General features: G+C 41.4%; 1 protein-coding gene across 1 annotated transcript in view; it reads right to left on the reverse strand.

Annotated features, from left to right (window-relative positions):
- Positions 1–6,962: 6,962 nt before the first annotated feature.
- Positions 6,963–19,831, reverse strand: part of slc38a6 (solute carrier family 38 member 6) — a 69,692-nt gene continuing 56,823 nt past the window's right edge. The window contains exons 9-16 of the mRNA XM_038775598.1: positions 19,034–19,096; positions 17,011–17,061; positions 14,205–14,284; positions 13,290–13,390; positions 13,038–13,162; positions 11,660–11,804; positions 10,341–10,435; positions 6,963–9,257 (exon numbers count right to left, since the gene is read on the reverse strand). Coding sequence (XP_038631526.1) covers positions 9,165–9,257; positions 10,341–10,435; positions 11,660–11,804; positions 13,038–13,162; positions 13,290–13,390; positions 14,205–14,284; positions 17,011–17,061; positions 19,034–19,096 — 753 coding nt within the window. The 3' untranslated portion in view covers positions 6,963–9,164. The remainder of the gene's footprint in view (positions 9,258–10,340; positions 10,436–11,659; positions 11,805–13,037; positions 13,163–13,289; positions 13,391–14,204; positions 14,285–17,010; positions 17,062–19,033; positions 19,097–19,831) is intronic.

A 19,831-nucleotide genomic window follows, 5' to 3' on the forward strand; every position in this document is an offset into this window, starting at 1 on the left:
TTCTGTTCAGACATTCTTATTGCAGGGTGGCACCCTATAGGCTCTCACGACCTGTTGCAGGGAAATACATGCTTTTTAGCTGTCTCATGTGCCAATAGACAATGGAAAGCTTCTAAGTTGCAACACCTTGCAAACAATATAAATTGTAATAATTGGCAACTTATTTAAAAAATATATATATTTTTATTCTCCTTTTTCAGATTTTCTCCCAAATGTACACCCAACAATGAACAATAATCAGTATTGAATGTAATGTCAATCCCCATATCAATAATGATCCCATCCTCCCACCAAACCCCCAAACATTAGCCCACGTGAACATAAACAAATGACAAAAAGGAATCAGGAATCACCCACAGTCTCCATTAACACACAGTCTCTCTCCCCCCAACCCTCCTCTCCCCCAATGATCGATGTGGTCCAATTCTCGAAAGTACATAATGAATAATGCCCATGAATTGTAGAACCCCCTCCATCCTTCCCCTCAGTTCAAATTTGACCTTTTCAAGAGTCAATAATTCCAGCAGGTCCCTCCGCCACGCCAGGATGCAGGGTGGAGAGGTTTCTTTCCATCCCAACAGGATCCGCCTTCAGCCGATCAATGAGGCGAAGACTACAACATCTGCCTCCGTGCCCGTTTCCAACCTCGGCTGGTCCAACACCCCGAATATGGCCTCCCGAGGGCCCGGGTCCAGTTTCACGTGCACCACTTTAGAGATTACCCTAAACACCTCCTTCCAGTAATCCTCCAGCTTTGGACAAGACCAAAACATATGAACGTGGTTTACGCCCCCCCCCCCCCCCCACCCCCCCCCCCACCGTTCACACACATCTTCTACCCTCTCAAAGAGCCGGCACATCCTTGCCTTTGTAAGGTTTGCTCTATACACCATCTTCAGCTGTATCAGCCCCAACCTCGCACGCGAGGTGGAGGCATTCACCCTCCGGAGCACCTCACACCAGAGCCCCTCTTCCATATCCTCTCCCAACTCTTCCTCCCACTTTGCCTTGATCTCTTCTAGCGGCGCCTTCTCCTCCTTCTCCAAAATAGCCCTGTAAACCGCCGACACTACCCCCCTTCTCCAATCCCCCTGCCGTCAGCACCTCCTCCAGCAATGTGGAAGCTGGCTCTGCTGGGAAGCTCTGTATCTCCTTTCTGGCAAAGTCTCAAACCTGCATGTATCTAAATAATTCCCTCTGCTCCAGCCCATACTTCGCTCCCAGCTCCTTCAATCCCACAAAACGACCTTCAAGAAACAAATCTTTTAGTGAATAATTGGCAAATTATGTCAGACAATACCATATTTGATCTTTGTACTAGAATTGTTGATGTTCATCTGGTGCCTTGCCCCCCCCCCCCCCCCCCCCCCACTCCCACCCCTTATCTTTTCTGCATGGACTACAACGGCTATCATTTGAAGGATAAACAAAAGCTCCATTTATCTATTCAGAGAAAATAGGAAGGTGAAGTTACACTATCTAATGTAACTTCAAAAAATATACACTGCCATATGTGAATTGGATGGATACAGAATCATAGAATCCCTACAGTGCAGAAAGAGGCCATTTGTCCCATCGGGTCTGCACCAACATTTCGAAAGACAACCATACCTAGGCCCAATCCCCGCACCCTGGAACTCCACCCTAAGGGGAAATTTAGCATGACCAATGTACCTAACTTGCACGTCTTTGCACAGTGGGAGGAAACCAGAGCACCTGAAGGAAGCCCACGCAGACATGGGGAGAATGTGCAAACTCCGCACAGACAGTGACCCAAGCCGGGAATCGAACCTGGGTCCCTGGCTGGTGAGGTAACAGTACTAACCACTGTGCTGCCGTACCGCCCTATTCCTATAGTTAAATAGTAAAAGCAACACTTTTTGCACGAGTACAATAAACCTTGGATGAAGAATGCTTCAAGATGCATTGAATACATATCAGAACGCTTAAAGGGTTACAGTATGCCACCGAGGCAAGGGTTTTAAAAGAAATATATTTTAAAAGATCTGATGAAGTGTCGAAACCATTAATCATATTCTTTAGGTTTATAGATTCTCCACAATAAAGTAAGAAGAATTCTAGAAATGGAAAGCCTCCTTTCTTACAATGAAAGCTGCTGTGACCTTTAGGGTGCTGACAATAGTATTCTGACATCATGTAAAACAACCTTCAAATTTAAACCAGGTGCAGATAGTTTGCTGGCGTCTCGTGGCTGCCATTCTGTCCACAGACTCATGTACAGAAGTGCTGAGGTACCAAGTGTGATTGTACGGAGATACCACACACAGCCAGAGCCTGGAGGTATGGCTGGAACAGCTGATGCTATTAAAATATATTTATATTCAAAACAGCAACATTTTTCCTCTGTTAACTGGGATGTGCTGGCATTCTGCAGACATTTCAACTGATCATCTTTGGAAAGGGATTCATTTAGATCTAGTTAAAAAAAAATGTATTTTAGATTAAACATAAACAGTGCTAATTCCGGTGTATGAATATGGGGAGAAGGCGAGCAGGATGCTGGCACACCAGCTCCGAAAGCGGGACGCGGCCAGGGAGATTGGGGGAAGTGACGGATAGAGCTGGGAAGTTGGTGCGGAGGGGGGGTAGATGTTAATGGGGTCCTTCAGGGACTTCTATGGGGAACTGTACCGGTCTGAACCCCCGGTGGAGGGGGGTGGAATGGGGTGCTTCTTGGACAAGCTGCGATTTCCAAGGGTGGAGGAGGGGCAGGTGGAGGGACTGGGGGCGCCGATTGAGCTGGAGGAGCTGGTTAAAAGGGATAGGGAGCATGCAGTTGGGGAAGGCGCCGGGGTCGGATGGGTTTCCAGCCGAAGTTTATAAAAGGTATGTGGACCTGTTGGGCCCCCTGTTGGTCTGGACCTTTAATGAGGCAAGGGGGGGGGGGGGAGGGGGGGGGGGCTTTGCCCCCAACTATGTCACGGGTGCTGATTTCCTTGATCCTGAGGCAGGACAAGGACCCTCTGCAGTGTGGGTCATATAGGCCGATCTCGGTGCTAAATGTAGACGCCAAGCTGCTGGCAAAGATCTTAGCCACAAGAATAGAGGATTGTGTGCCGGGGGTTATTCAAGAGGATCAGACGGGGTTTGTGAAGGGAAGGCAGTTGAATACAAACGTACAAAGGCTCCTCAACGTTATTATGATGCCGGCTGTGGAAGGGGAGGCAGAGATAGTGGTGGCAATAGATGCGGAGAAGGCCTTTGATAGGGTTGAGTGGGGGTATCTGTGGGAGGAGTTGGAGAGGTTTGGGTTTGGGGCGGGGTTTGTCCGTTGGGTGAGGTTGCTCTATGAGGCCCCGATGGCTAGTGTAGCCACAAATAGGAGGAGGTCGGAGTACTTTCGGCTGTACCGGGGGACGAGACAGGGGTGTCCCCTGTCCCCCTTTCTCTTTGCGTTGGCAATTGAGCCCCTGGCCATGGCGTTGAGGGAGTCAGGGAACTGGAGGGGCCTGGGTGGGGAGGAGCATCGAGTGTCGCTTTATGCGGACGACCTGTTGCTGTATGTGGCGGACCCGGTGGAGGGGGATGCCGGAGGTGATGAGGATTCTTAGTGAATTTGGGGGCTTCTCTGGGTATAAGCTGAACCTGGGCAAGAGCGAGTTGTTCGTGGTGCACCCGAGAGATCAGGAGGAGGGGATTGGTAGGCTCCCACTGAAGCAGGCAAGGAAGAGCTTCAGGTACCTAGGAGTCCAGGTGGCTGGGAGGCCCTGCACAAGCTCAGCCTCACAAGGTTGGTGGAGCATATGGAGGAGGAGTTCAAAAGGTGGGATATGTTACCGCTGTCACTGGCGGGGAGGGCGCAGTCCGTTAAGATGACAGTGTTCCCGAGGATTTTGTTCCTGTTCCAGTGCCTCCCCATCCTTATCCCGAAGGCCTTTTTTAGGAGGGTCAACAGGAGTATTACGGGATTTGTGTGGGCGCATGGGAATCCGAGGGTGAGAAGAGTGTTCTTGGAACGGGGCAGGGATAGGGGGGAGGGGGGCGTTGCCCAACCTCTGTGGGTACTACTGGGCTGCCAACGCAGCGATGGTGCGTAAGTGGGTAATGGACGGGGAAGGGGCAGCATGGAAGAGGATGGAGGTGGCGTCCTGTGTGGGCACTAGCCTGGAGGCGCTGGTAACGGTACGGGCGAACCATCGGTTTGTCCCAGGGAGCATTGATGGCGGATATCTGGGCTGGCACAGGGTCGTGGTTAGGAGGTTGAGGGACCTGTTTGTGGAGGGGAGGTTTGCGAGCTTGGGGGAGTTAGAGGGGAAGTTTGGGCTCCCCCTGGGGAACATGTTTCGGTACATGCAGGTTAGGGCGTTTGCCAAGCGGCAGGTGGAGGGGTTCCCCTTGCTGCCCCCACGTGGGGTACGGGACAGGGTGCTCTCGGGGGTGTGGGTTGGAGGAGGGAGGATTTCGGACACATACCGGGTAACGCAGGAGGTAGATGAGGCCTCGGTGGAGGAACTGAAGGGTAAATGGGAAGAGGAGCTGGGTGAGGAGATTGAGGAGGGGACGTGGGCGGATGCCCTGGAGAGAGTGAATTCCTCCTCTTCCTGTGCGAGGCTTAGCCTCATACAGTTCAAGGTGCTGCATAGGGCCCACATGACTGGGACAAGGATGAGTAGGTTTTTTGGGGGCGAAGACAGGTGTGCTAGGTGCTCGGGGAGCCCAGCTAACCATGCCCATATGTTTTGGGCGTGCCCAGCACTGGGGGAGTTTTGGAAGGGGGTAGCAAGGATGGCGTCGAGGGTGATGGGATCCAGGGTCAAGCCAGGCTGGGGACTCGCAATTTCTGGGGTTGCAGTGGAGCTGGGAGTGCAGGAGGCGAAAGAGGCCGGTGTCCTGGCCTTTGCGTCCCTAGTAGCCCGGCGGAGGATTCTTCTTCAGTGGAAGGATGCGAGGCCCCCAAGCGTGGAGGCCTGGATCAATGATATGGCGGGGTTCATCAAATTGGAGAAGGTGAAATTTGCCCTGAGGGGATCAGTACAAGGGTTTTAGGTGGTGGCAGCCTTTCCTGGACGTCCTGGCAGAATGGTTTAGCAGCAACCCTGGGGGGGGGGGGCGCAGTTGCTTTTGTAGTTGGGTGGGTGTTGTTCTTGGGTTTTTACCATGGTTGTCTGTTAATATTGTTTTGTTGTTTATATTTTGTGAAAACCTTAATAAAAATTTTTTTTTTTTTTTTATAAAAAGAGTGCTAATTCTGCCATTAGAAAAATTAGTGTTCTTCACATCTGGGATCAGATTTTATTTGCATCATTTTTCTACTCATGAATGGTATTAGAAGTCCAAATAAAAATAAAAACTACCAACTGTCAGTATAACATCTGTATGAAATAACTTATTTTTTCCCCTTTTTCTAAATAACCAGAATTAACGTGCATCTGTCATCCATAGCTGCACTGCTAAGTGATGGATACATAAAGATTTCATGAACACTTCGGTCAAAAGGGTGGTTCATTAGGAAAAGCTAGGCAGAGCAAACTGCAACAATTGTATTTCCTCTATCATCGGGGCAGCATGGTAGCATAGCGATTAGCACAATTGCTTCACAGCTCCAGGGTCTCAGGTTCAATTCACGGCTTGGGTCACTATCTGTGCGGAGTCTGCACGTTCTCCCAGTATCTGCGTGGGTTTCCTCCCACAGTCCAAAGATGTGCAGGTTAGGTGGATTGGTCAGGCTAAATTGCCCTTAGTGTCCAATATTCCCCTTAGTTTTGGGTGGGGTTACTGGGTTAAGGGGATAGGGTGGAGGTGTGGGCTTGGGTTGGGTGCTCTTTCCAAGAGCCGGTGCAGACTCAATGGGCCGAATGGCCTCCTTCTGCATTGTAAATTCTATGATCTATGACCTATCCAGTAGGAGTTTCAGAAGACAATATGAGTTGCTAATTTCATGAAGAGAACAATTTGCAGATGTTACAATAGATGCTATTTTCACCTGTAATCACTTCATTTCCCTTCAAGATATTTATCATACAGTAAGCAACCTGCTGTCGTAGAAACATTTCCCTCTTCAGTTCAGTTTCTAGCCTCATTAGTAGCCACTATGCTTTGAACTAGTGGAGATGGGGCAGTGTATAATAATCCATAATGCTAGAATCAGTGTGCTCTGCTAAGGCGGAAGGGTTGCAGCTTATCAAAGCGACTTCCAAATTCTCTGTTTAAAAGGTATTTTTGCCAGGGTAGGAAGGAATACAGTATTTTTCTGTTTCAAGACTGTATGCTGCATAGGCCAAATCTTCAGAAAAGCTAAACACCATCATGAGAATTGAATACAATAGGCTGCCCAGCATACAGCTTGGAGGAAGTTCTAAATTTTATGGCATGCAGCAGGTAAGTATTGTTCCAGCATCGTGATTAGAAATAAGTTGAAATGATGCAGCAAATAAAGCAACATTCTGTAAACCAGGACAAATACAGTTTGAATTAATGCAATATCAACACATGCACAAACTTAAAACAGTTTCCTCAATTCTACTATAAAAAGATAATTGTGGCATTTTTGGCAGTGCAGCCACGATGTCAATATTGGAACAATTAATTATGATCAATATAAATGATTTAAAAAATATTGTTCAAAAAAAAATGGGAGTTCTTTCAGGTGTATGCTAAAATGCTGCCTAGAGGCATCAAGGTTAGGTATAACTCTGGTTGAAGCATGGTTAATTTTAGGGCAGGGGCTACAATTGATCCCAACATCTCTCAACAGAGAGGGTAAAAAGAATCTTGGCTAGGGTCCCCAGATCTTCAATATTTGCTTCCGAGTGGTCAGTAGGACAGGTTTGGAAACAGCTGCGTTGGTTCTCAAGAAAAAAAACATCAAGATTCACAATTCCAGGCTCAATTGAAAGGTAGCTGGCACCCAGCAAACGTCATTGCCTTCAAAAAGGAGATGTAAGCAGCGTTACTCTTCATTCCATTTCAGATCCAAATACATTTCCAACACAAAAACGGAATTGAGATTAGTCTTGCAAACAAATTTAATTTTACAATAATGCATCAGTATTGAAATCATTTCCACTGAGGAATTAGCATATTTTCCAACACATTTGGAGATGTCAATTATAATTCAATTCTTTCTATAAAAAGGTAAATTGCAGCTTTAAAAGAACTTTTGACAATGATAATATTCCGATATCGAAACATGAAAAGTGCACCAAACCACACACACACACACAAAGACCAAACAGGCATTACATGCGAATTGTTCAGTGGTACAGGTTACAAAATCATTACTGGGGCAAGATGGCACAATAAAATAAGCACCTTTCACAAAATGTAAACCATTTTCCTGTTAGTATACAAATGGAACAACTGGGGTGTAAAAAGTATCTTAAAACTATCGCCTAAAGTGAACACAATTCAGACAAAGCATCATAATAGGGTACAATAGTTTGAATGTGTAACTGGCATTAGCACCTGGTGGAGATCATTAAAAAAAGAATGGACTGTCACTCTAAAGATTGGAGTTTATCAGAATCAAAGGCAAATTGGATTTTGCTTAATTTTAAACCTAGGGGCATTGAAAAAGTCAGACTGACTGAGTGGCTTCATTGTTTTGCTTCCTTTAACTTTTATAAAATTGGAAAACATGTTGATGCATGACCCACACTGTTATATTATTTGTACAAAACAAAGCCGATGTCTTTAAAGCACAGAATAACAGAATTTGTAAAATATCACCTAAAAAGTGAATAAAAGTAGCCAAATGTTAATGCACGTCAGCAGTCAGCCATGTTTTACTTGCAGGACCTAATTTGGTAGACTGTATAAACAACATTAATCTGTTGCAAGTGACAGCTATTGTACGCCTTTGATCATTCAAAATCTCCCAGTGTTAACTGTCAAACCAGAATAACTTCAAAAACATTTAAACATAGGCACTTGAGAAAAACACATTTACTTACAACCTCACAGGATAATATTTAAGTGCTAATCATATTATTCTCATCAGTTTTTAAAAAGCATTAGACTGTGTTAATTAGGTAAGGATTTATTCCAAAGAAACACAGCACTTTTTAACAGGATAGATGTGTGATTTTGCTGGATTAGTAATTACCAGTCCTACTGTATTCCCCCAGTATTCAAATTCTTCAGTATTTCAAATTTGACACAAATTTAGTGCAGACAACATAAAAATCCCTTTAACCTACATTTACTGTTCCAAGCCTAAAACATTAAATCTTTGTCATGATTCTAACAAGTACAGATCAAGTAACGGGATACACAGCACAAAGTTCAGAATATACCCAATATATACCTGTAATAGATTATGTCGCTTCTTATCAAAGTGCAATAATTTTGTTTGATTGCTACCAATGAACATACAAGTTAAAAAAAGAAATCTCACGCCCACATTATTTAATAACTAAATAATCGACTGGTTTTAAACAGATTTCTTTAACTGACCATTTTGGACAATTATTTGAAAATATCTGGAAATAAACTTAACAGCATCATAAATCACTTAATATTTCTACTGCAATTAAATCAGAATTAAAAAATATTGTCTGGCCATAGGAATGTTCCAAAGCGTTTTGACTTTTCTTTTTGAGTGGACAATTAAAAAAAAAAATCTAGAGTAGCCAATTATTTTTCTTTTCCAATTAAGGGGCAATTTAGCATGGCCAATCCACCTAACCAGCACATCTTTGGGTTGTGGGGGTGAAACCCACGCAGACATGGGGAGAATGTGCAAACTCCACACGGACAGTGACCCAGGGCCGGGATTCGAACCTGGGACCTCAGTCCCAGTGCTAACCACTGCGCCACATGCCGCTCTAGTTGACAATGTTAACAATTTCTCTTCTGGTGGACATTTCTCCACGGTAATACGTCAAATTAGTTGGTTTCTCTGGGCGTTAGTCCCCCAGTTATCCCCAAGCGAGAACATGGAGTTGCTGAACAAAAGCAGACAAAAGCATACAGTCTTTGATTTTGATCCTGCACAAATATTTCTAGAAGCACGGTCATCAGTTTTACTCGCTCCTCCATCGAGATTCAAAAGATCTGGTCCAGTTTCTGCTCTTGTCTGCCCGTTGCAAGGCAATGCCACCTGTCGCCATATTTCCAGTGAATCACGAAAAAGTGCAAGGTTGCAAAGATGACATCACTATTTCCTGAGTGTTTGTGGTTTCATTATGTGCAACGTCTGTTGATTAGGCTACATTTTCACTTTGCAGCCAGGTTATACAGATAACAGGCAAACTAATAGCACCAACCAGGGAGCCCAGAATAATCAACCCTAGAGCCTTGTAAAACAGAAGAATAGTTTTTATAAGACAATAGTAAGACAATATAAAAAAAGTTTTTCTATGACATATCCCTATCAGTTGTTGCTTTGAAATCACCCACCTTGAGATTACACAATGGAATACTAGAGGTGTACAGAGTTAGTCTGAAATGACTCTGTGATTTTAGAAGTGTTGACCCATGATTTTATATGGATTAATGACCCCAGTTAAATAAGTGCTGAAGGGGGATATGCTGAAGTCATGTGGTACACACATCCTATCCCAAGCCATAAGGGTTACACTCGTAATCAAATTTGTATGCATACAAATGCCTTTGAAATGTGAGATACTATGCACTTGGACCAGCACTGTTCACATCTGTGCAATGTCACTCTGAGTTTCAGAAAAAAAAATAAAGCCCTCTGCTACCAGTTGGTACATCACTATTTTCCTATGCTCTGCAGGCAGGAGTGTGATGGTACTGTTTAATGTCACTTCACTCGTGTGAGGCCAGTTATTCTGTTAAAAGCATTGGAAACAATGGGAAGAAGGATGCAGCAATATATTATTAAAAGGGCATGTGTCTTGAAGGCTTTGCATATGGCTATGCTAGTTTCAATCTGTTGAGGCCCATTTTTGGTACTTAAAGCAATATACCATTGTTATGCAGACAAATATAGAAGCCAACAAAGTGGGATAATATGGATGATTCTGACCATGTCCATTTAGCTCGAAAGGAACCAAGTGCCTGTGACAGAGAAAAACTGGTTTAAAAAATGGAAAATGGTGTGAATGAAGTGACAAATTAGGGGATATCGATCCTTATGGCTTTCTAACAATGGTGAAAGAATGGTTTACAAAATTATTAAATTCCTCTGGTACAAGTTCAAAAATGAAAAAATAAACTAATGAAATAAATTGCAGCAAGGCCCTCAAACTCTCTTAACAGATATGTAGAAGATAATTTGAGATTCATTTCCATTCTGTCAGTTTTGCATTGGCTGGTAGGCTGGAATATTATCACGTTATGATTAAAGAAAGCAGGGGCTACTAAAAGCTAGCCGCAGTCTTACACCAAAAACTGGTTACTGCAAAACTCACCTGAAGTTTCTTCAAGGATTTTAAAGGCTCTCTGCTGATTTTCAAGTAAAGGAGTCCAGGGTAGATAAACAGTAAAGCAGTTGAGGTAGTGGAACCTGAAGAAATGGAGATGATTTTAGACATTAAATGATACAAATGACAGTTCACACATTGTGGACTGTAGCTAAAGCAAAATAAGAAATGCTATCATGAAAGTATCTTTGAACTAGATGTACATCTGAATTATGTAAATTATACAGCACAGAAGCAGACGTTTTGGTTAATTGGTCCATGCCTGTGTTTATGTTTGATACTCGTCTTTGCCCACTGCATTTCATCTCACCCGTACCTTTCTATTCCTTTCCCACCCAAGTTTACTTAGCTGCCTCTTGGATGTTGCAACTGATCCAAGGTCCAAAAGACATCAGACCAAAAGCATTCTGAGCTTTTTATTCAATACTGAAGTCATGTAAAAAAGCTTGAACTTGTTGCGATTGATGGAGAACTGTAGCTGTGAGGAATGATTGGATAGGCTGGGATTGTTTTCTTGGGATCACAAGGCTGAAGGGAGATTTAATTGAGGTATACAATGAATAGGAAGGACCCATGAAAGGTCAGTAATCAGCAGCCCCAAACGATTAACAGAAAGATTAGGGTTTGAGAAGATTTTTTTCTCATAGTGGTGGGGATCTTGCACTCATTGCCTGAAAGGAGACATAAATGCTCAGTTAAAGAATACCTGGATATGTACTCAAGTGCTGCAACCCATGGTTATGGACTTGGAACTGGAAAGTAAGATAGAGTTGTATAGTCTATTTTTTCCAGCTGGCAAAGACATGAAAGGCCCAATGGCTGGCTTCTATGCTGTAAAATCTTCATGGTTCTATGATTCCTCATATTCAAACTACCACACAGCAGCTTTCCTTTAAAATCAATGATTCAGATGGTCAATGCTCAACATTGGGACATAAATAGAAACTTCAGTGATCATGTAACCAGGAAATTGCAGTCTTTAGACTTCACGGTTGTTAACTTGATGGCAAATCCTTCAGCAGTTGCTTGCAATTGGGGTGAGCTGAGAGCATAGGCCAGACCAGTACCTTCTTTTGAAAGATTCTTACATGCACCACACAGTCCCTGGCATTCGTCATTCACACACTTGAAAATCACAGGTGCCCGAACAAAGCCTTTCACTGCCCTACATGTTTTGCTGTGTTACATTTCATAAAGAGCACATGATTCAGAAGGCAAATAAAAACAACCAAGTTGCATTTGCATCTTTTCCAGAGCAGAGCAATGGTAATTTGCTTCATGTTTGATTAAAAACTAAGTCAACTTACCAACTACACCAAAGATATTTTGAATACTTGGCACATACATTGCCAGTAACACAATCACTGTTTGAATTGCAAGTGTAACAGCAATATGGTGTAACCATGTGATGGGGCGATTTGAAATAAACAGCAACATAAAAGCTTTCCTTGCCTGCAAAAAAAATAAAACGTCATGATAAACAGATGCTCTTTAGGATTTTACTTGCTCCAGTCCAATATTACATGGAAATATATAAAATAAAGTTTTACATAGTCTCCCACTTAATGAAGGAGCTTTTAAGTGCTAATCTAACATAAGAAATCTTTATATACAAAATCCAATAGAACAGTTAAAATCATAAATCCATATCCGAAAATATTTTCTTTTAATTTGCTAACATTTTAAGTTGCAAGATCATGCCAAGTGCAAAATTTATTAAACCAAACCTTAAACACTACTGTTGCAGCATCTATTTTTCATCAAAAGCACAAAGATCACACTAGTAGATCATGTGACATTGCTAATGGATAATCAGCTATCTTAATTTTTATTTCTGGTCTTTGTCTTGGTTCTGTTGCAGCCTGCACATGACAATAATTTGAATTTTGCTTCAATACAAAGAACGTATTGAAGTGGTGGAAATATTAAATACATTTATTAAAATATTTTGCATGTTATTAATCACCAGTTAAATTTTTTTCTGATGTTCTTGATTAGAAACCTATTAAAAAAATACTTATCTGCTTGACCTCCCACCGAGTACTTGTTTAAGATATAAAACCTGTCAATTATTTTCTCTAAACTTTTTCCATTAGAGATTTTTTTGTAGCTCTCTCTATGTAGATTGAAACTGTTATTGAAGTCCAGCACCAGGGTAGTTTTCCTCATTTACTCTAACCAGCAGTATCTTGAATAGGTGTCTCCCTCAGGGGCCAACTGCAGTGTCCAAGCTAATTAAAATGTCTCAAATCACCCTCTTTACCACAGCACAAAACATCAGCACTTTCAGGGCAAAAATAAACACCCCAAACAGCATTAACTTAAAATTTTGTCTAAAGATTTAATCTTTACAAGCCACAAGGCTTGAAGGGTCTGGCCCAGGATGGAGTGAGAGAATAAGAATATGAAACAATGATTGGACACACCTGGAATAAGTTAGGGCAGCGTACTTAGCTTGTCCAATGATAATGATCAAATGATTCAAGCTGGGGGAGGGGTAATGGTCCCTATTATTCCAATGATTTTAGGGTAGAGCGTAATGATTTAAATGGCAATGCTAATTGTAAAGACTACGGGAGAAGCATTGCAACTGTTAGCTTTAGCATCATGTTTGCCCGATGGATTAGACTGTTAAACGAAGAAGAATAAAGTTCAAAAAATAATCACATATTTGTGAAAACTCACTGGGAAGTGGATGAGAGGCACTGTCAGAAGTACAGAGAAGAGAATGCATATTCTAACAGACATGATGACAGTGTCTCGTGGCAGATACTGACTGTAAGTGTGCAGCAACTGAGAATCCACTTTGCCTGAAAAATAAAGCAAAAATCAACAAGAAAACCTGAAAAAAAAATTTTTTCGGGTGGGTGGGGAGGAGAGAAAGAGACAGCTACAGAAGGAATTTTTCAAATGTTCTAATTAATACTCAACACAAACCATAAAATGTCAGGTAGCCAAACAAGGCGGACAGCATGTAGACTGAAAAACTTAGAGTTATTCCTATGTTAACTGCTTTTTGCATTCTGCTCTTTGAAGGCCTGGTTAAAAGAAATCCAAATAAGTTAGTGTTGCACATGCTTCATTACAAGATAAGCAGACCAGTCACAAAAGTCGAAGCGGGAATCACAAACCCTTAAACAAAAATATAGTATGCTAAAATTTGAACATTAAATTTATATATACAAGCTAACATTACTTTTTTCATATACAAATCAATGGCTGGAATGCAGGAATGAGAACAATCCAGCTTCACCTCCAGTACTTCTGGGACAGGCTACATGATTAAATTTCACAAACTAACTAGTAAGGATAAATAAATTATGTTATTGGAGGTATGGGCGGCACAAACAGTGGGTAGCACTGTTGCTTCACAGCTCCAGGGTCCCAGGTTCGATTCCCAGCTTGGGCCACTGGCTATGTGGAGTCTGCACGTTCTCCCAGTGTCTGCATGGGTTTCCTCTGGGTGCTCCGGTTTCCTCCCATAGGTCCCGAAAGATGTGCTGTTAGGTAAATTGGACATTCTAAATTTTTTCCCTCAGTGTACTCGAACAGGCGCCGGAGTATGGAGACTAGGGGATTTTCACAGTAACTTCATTGCAATGTTACTATAAGCCTACTTGTGACAATAATAAAGATTATTATTACATAGACTGGATTGATACCAATTGCCACAGGAGACCTGATTGACAGGCTACTTTCAGCGTTGAAAAATGGTGTCCTCAGAATTGCCAGAGGAGACCTGAATGACAGGCTACTTTCAGTGTTGAAAAATGGTCAATTGGAACTCTTGGCCATCATGTGGAGACCTGTTGCACCATATACATGACTTAGCAGGCTATTTCCTCCACTTACCTTCGGAGCTCACAGTAAATGGGCAGCACGGATGTGTGGCACAGAAATGAAAATGCCATAGTTGGAATTGCATAAGCACTCTACAAGATGATAAAAGATTGTAATGTTAGAATATAATGCTGGATAAAATGGTCTTCTGTTTCTCTATGGTTGAATAAAATCAGCTGTTTGAGACACGTGCCTCTTGCACTCTTCACCCCTTTTCCCATTAAATTGCAGACCGAACAATCTTTCTTGATCCCCCATGGTAGCTGACATTTTGACCGTTTCCCATTCCTCAGTAACTGTCCCCATCCTCTTCAAAATAATTGCCATTACCTTTAACAATTTGAATCATAAAATCATCAGGTTCTTCATAGAAGAGCTACCAAAATTTACAAACTCAAGTAAGGAGATATTTGGACAGGTAACCCCCAAAAGCCTGGCCAAAGAAGCAGATTTTAAATGAACCTCAAATGTGGGAAGACAGCGAGGCAGAGTGTTTTGGGGAGTAAATACCCAGCTATGAATCTCTACAATGTATCTCAGCTCTCTCTCATGTCTAGGTTTGGTTAGAAATCCACACTTGAATGAGCTGCAATTTCCTCCAGTTAAACAATGGGAAAGCCAAAACTGTCATCTTTGGTACTTGGCAAAAACTCTGTACTACTTTACTAAAGATTCAACCTGCTTACCTATCCACTGTATCAGATTTAATCAAACTCCAAGCTGAGTTCCCATCCCCATTTCCACGCCACCACCAAGAGCTCCACACTTTGCAGCATCAGCAAACATTGCCGTGTCTCAACCCATCTACTGCTGATGCCTTCATCCATGCCTTTGGACAAGTATAGCCTCGACTATTGCAATGCTATCCTGACTGACATCCCAACATCTAACCTTCAAAAACTTCACTTTATCCAAAGCTTTGCTATCTGTGTGTTCTATTTTGCACAGTCATCTCTAACTCTTCCACTTGCTTACATTGGCTTTCAGTCCCATCAAAACCTCACGTTTAATATTCTGATCCTGCTGTTCAAATCTCTCAATCGTCTTGATCTTTGCAGTTTTCTTCAGCCATATAATCCTCGAAGAACTCTGCATTCCTACACATTTCTTGAGCAACCCAAAATGCCATTGAAAATAGCATTAGTGACTATTCCTTCACAAGTAATCCCCAAGATGTTTCTCTCTCTCTTCTCAAAACCAAAACACTTTGTAAAACCCACCTCTTTGGCCAAGCTTTTATTCATCCTCCTTTTATTGGCTCAGGCCTTGAATTTTTTGTCAGATTATGAGTCTAAGAAGAGCCGTAGCATGTTTTTTTATATATTTCAGGGCACTACTCCAATAAAAATTCCCATTGCAAGTAAAAATACATGACAAACAATACATGACCACACTTGTGTTGAGGAAAATCACTGAATAATTCAGTTAACAACCTTCACTAGATTGGAGAGATGCTGGGTCATATCAAAATAGTTTTAGTCTAGGTATTGCAATCAGAACCACTCCAATTAAAATTGGTCTTTGTCCAAAATGGGTCATCCCTAGTCAAATGCCTTGTGAAACTCATGGTAATTTGTATCCCAACAATGTTCCATCTATGCTGATGCATAAAGTGCTGACATGAGTTCGATGCAGGATGCAATTTGGTTAGAGGGGCTACTGCGTGAATTATCATTCATTTCAGAAAGTCTACTTTATGGGCATTTCGTATTGTAACATGCCAAAGGGTCATGATGTCAAATTAATATTGTCGTCAGTGCTTCATTAACAGGTTCATTCACATTTGCCTCCAAGTTTAGATTCGAATTGTCCAAACCCTTGATATAATAGGTTATTTTATTTAAAAGAACATTAAGTGGGTTTCAAATGTGTATTGTACATCTCTCGTGACTTGCAAGCCAGATTTAATTTATTTTAAATCAGTAATTAAATATTGCAGCTTTTTAAAAAATTAACCCCATGTAAATTTTTTGTCATAGTAACAACAGTGCAAGGATCGAAAATCAAAGTAGATATTGCATTCAAGGTATTGCTGTGAATAAAGTGGAAAAATCACAACTGGAAGTGTGTCATATATTTAACTTAAGGGACAAGATAAGCCAATTCCACTGCAAGTGTTAAAAAAAAGTTAACAGTTAGACAATAGGGAGAACTGGCATAGTGGTAACGTCAATAGGCAGTGTTTATACCTCCACAGCACTGAGCGGAATTTAAATCCAATTAACGAAAATCTGGAATAATGGTGACCAGGAGATCACAATTAATGGTTGTTCAAACCCATCTGGTTCACAAAGTCCTTTAGGAAAGGAAATAGGATATCCTTACCTGTCCTGTCCTACATACAGCTCCAGATCCACACCAATGCTGTTGACTCTTAACTGCCCTTTGCAAATGGCCTTCCCAGCTGCTCATTTCAAGGGCAATTGGGGATAGGCAACAAACGCTAACCGTGCCAGAGATCCCATGAAAGAATATTTTTTTTAAAAAAGCTTGAACAACTCTATATCAAGTCCAGTCAGAATAACATTCAAACATTCTTGGAACACGCCATTCAGACTGTCACCATCATTCAGCATGTATACATCATTCAAGCTGCGTTTTTGATGGATCACCTGCTTTATTTGTAATTACAGTCCATTTTATTTTGAGTTAAATCATTTTTTCCAGGTGTGTGCTATATAGGTAATTTGGATATAGCTGCTCAAACAATAGCCAGACATTTATTAATGCAACTTTTCTGGACGACTAATTGTACTGGTGATCTTCTAGCGAACAGTTGCTACGCCTGTATACACTGCTATAAACACAGAGTACAAACCTTGGTTGAAATGTGTAGAAGCTTTGGTTTACATTCATCGGAACTGAAGTTCTAAACGAGAAAGAAAAATATATAAAACTTTACATTCTATCATGATCCCTACATCATCTGTTGTTCATTTAACCTTTCAACTTGGTATGCAAGTCTTCATTGAACATCATGTATGTGAATGTCAACGATTAGACTTCTCTTCTATTTGAAATCATCAACGTAAAATAAATAGATAACCTCCTGTTTCTCACCATCTCGCCTGCAACTCATGTCGGAGGAAATGTTACAGTGGGTGCCGATAATAATAATAATAAATCATCACAAGTAGGCTTCAATGAAGTTACTGTGAAAAGCCCCTTGTCGCACATTCCAGCACCTGTTCTGGGAGGCTGGTACGGGAATTGAACCCGTGCTGCTGCCTTGTTCTGCATTACAAGCCAGCTATTTAGCCCACTGTGCTAAACCAGCCCCTTCAATAACTATTCAATAAAATAGTCTAACTGGTAATCCTGATTTATAAGCCCATACAATGAATGGAATAATCATGGTACTGCGAAGTCTGATCCCAATATCCACACATTTTCCATCTGAGAAAGCAGATCAGGAGTGGCTGATTGTTTCCCCTCCTTGGCTAGGAACAGAATCCAAAACGAATGGAGCAATTTTACAATCCTGGATATTCCAGACAGTATAAATTAATTAACATATTGCAATGCAAGAGTTCTGTCAAATTGAATTGCAAACGAACACACGCCTTCAAATCTAGAAGAAGTAGACACCGTTTATGACATTAACATTCCTTCTGTAGACTCCATCCAGCTATAAAATTGCTTTATGCAAAAACAAGCCAAATTTTTGGAACATGGGGTTGTATCTAATCCAGATTTTGGGTCCTATGTGAAATTAATTTGGATGTCCCAATTCAGTCCCTACTGAATGAGCGCACAACACAAAATTATTCCCAATTTGCTATCTCTCAGGGAGTAATTGGATAACCTAATATTGGAAATGTAAAAAAATGTTACATTGATTGAGGCACAAATATTTTAACGGGGCAGATTGGAAGGCGGTTAACTTGAAACGTAAATATACTATAGCTGACAAGAGACAATGCTAATGCTAGGTGTCGGAAATGGAAGGCATCATTCCCCAGTATTTACATGCATTTTGATGAACAAAGAACAGCAAAAAAACCCACATTCTGTTCAATCCTTTATGAGGGTGGAGCTTCCCAACCTTTTTGCTCCAGAGGCTCCCATCTGATATTATAAAAAAGTCTGAACCCCGATTATAAAATTAGTATTTTAATACGACAAGAACACTCATTTCAATAACACCAGAGCAGGGAAAAAACAAGGCATGGGAGGTTACCAATGAGACAAGCCAACTCTCAGGCCCCCCGAAATCCTCTTGCAGACTCGGGGGATCATGAGTCAACAGTTTAAAACCCCCTGCTTAATCATTTCAGAGGCTTCAAAAAGCAAAGATTGGTTGACTGGAGTTATGCTACTCTCCATTAATTCGCGAATACTTGAGCTTCTGTTTTGTTGCTCAGAGAAGCAACATTGCTTTACTCCATTAGATGTTAATGTGGTAAAAATTATACATACATTCAAAAAATTAGGCCTGACGTAACTGTGATACTGTTATGTGATGCTTTAGCCACAAATAGGGCTCATGTGCATCCCAGTTAGACAGCCAGGGATTGCACTGTGTTAATCAAATCATATAACACCGAAAGAGGTCAATCTAATACTGGTCTACACCAGTTCTTTGAAAGAACTGTCCACTTCATCCTATCCCCTGATTTTTCTCCATAGTCCTGCAAAAACGTTTATATCTAACTTCTTTTTCAAGTTACAATTGAATCCGTTTCCAGTTCCCCTTCAGGCAGTGCATGCCAGATTATTAATTTATCTGCAATAATTTCTTAAGTGAGATGTCTGCTTGGCATATTAACAGAAATGGTGTTGTCACTCGAGCCTTTCAGCAACTTACTTTAACCATCAGAGCAGTATTAAAGGTGCCTTACCTGAACATAATTAATGGTTCCATTAAACAGTGGGCAAGGAATGAACCATTTTTTAACTATGATCTGTGAAAAACAAAGCAGAAAGCCAATATGTTTGATAAGACTAGATCTGCTGAAATAGTTCAATTTGTTTACAGAATGAGAATTCATGAACATTATTGTGCCCATGTTCAGAATCAGCTAACTCAACTGCTCTGATATATTTAGTTCAATGACACCATACCTAACTACTACGACCAACAGGAACTCCACAATCAGCTGCTTTAACAATTCTGAATTTAAACATCTCTGATTATCTGAAAGATCACAGAAAAAATTTAAAGACTAATAGAACAGTTTGGAGGAAATAAAATCTACAGCTGCACCAAGATGCGATGTAAAACATATATTTTTAAACCACATATTGTTGCAACAATTTTAATATAGATAAAAAGGGAAGCTGATTTAAGAAAAATAAATGTAAAGTCAGAGTGAAGAATGGTGGAATTGCCGTTTTTTCCCACTGCTGCTAACACGGCACCAAGAGGTGTGCTCGGGGCGTTGCACCTCTCGACCAAGTGTGCTATGCTTATAGATAGCAAACAGCAGTAAATTTAGCTTTTTAGCATTTGGACTTAACTCTCATGTATGCAAATATAACTTGGACAGAGATTTTCCAAGGCAGAAATGTTGAAGGTGTATTGAGAAATCCCAAAGGGAATATTTTTTGCAGAATTTGCTATAGGACAGGAGAAGCAGGCTGTTCAGCCCATCGAGCCTGATCCACCATTCAACTGCATTATGGCTGATCCTCTAACT

This window comes from Scyliorhinus canicula, chromosome 2 (genome assembly GCF_902713615.1).
Source record: "Scyliorhinus canicula chromosome 2, sScyCan1.1, whole genome shotgun sequence".
In the NCBI taxonomy this organism is placed as follows: Eukaryota; Metazoa; Chordata; class Chondrichthyes; order Carcharhiniformes; family Scyliorhinidae; genus Scyliorhinus; species Scyliorhinus canicula.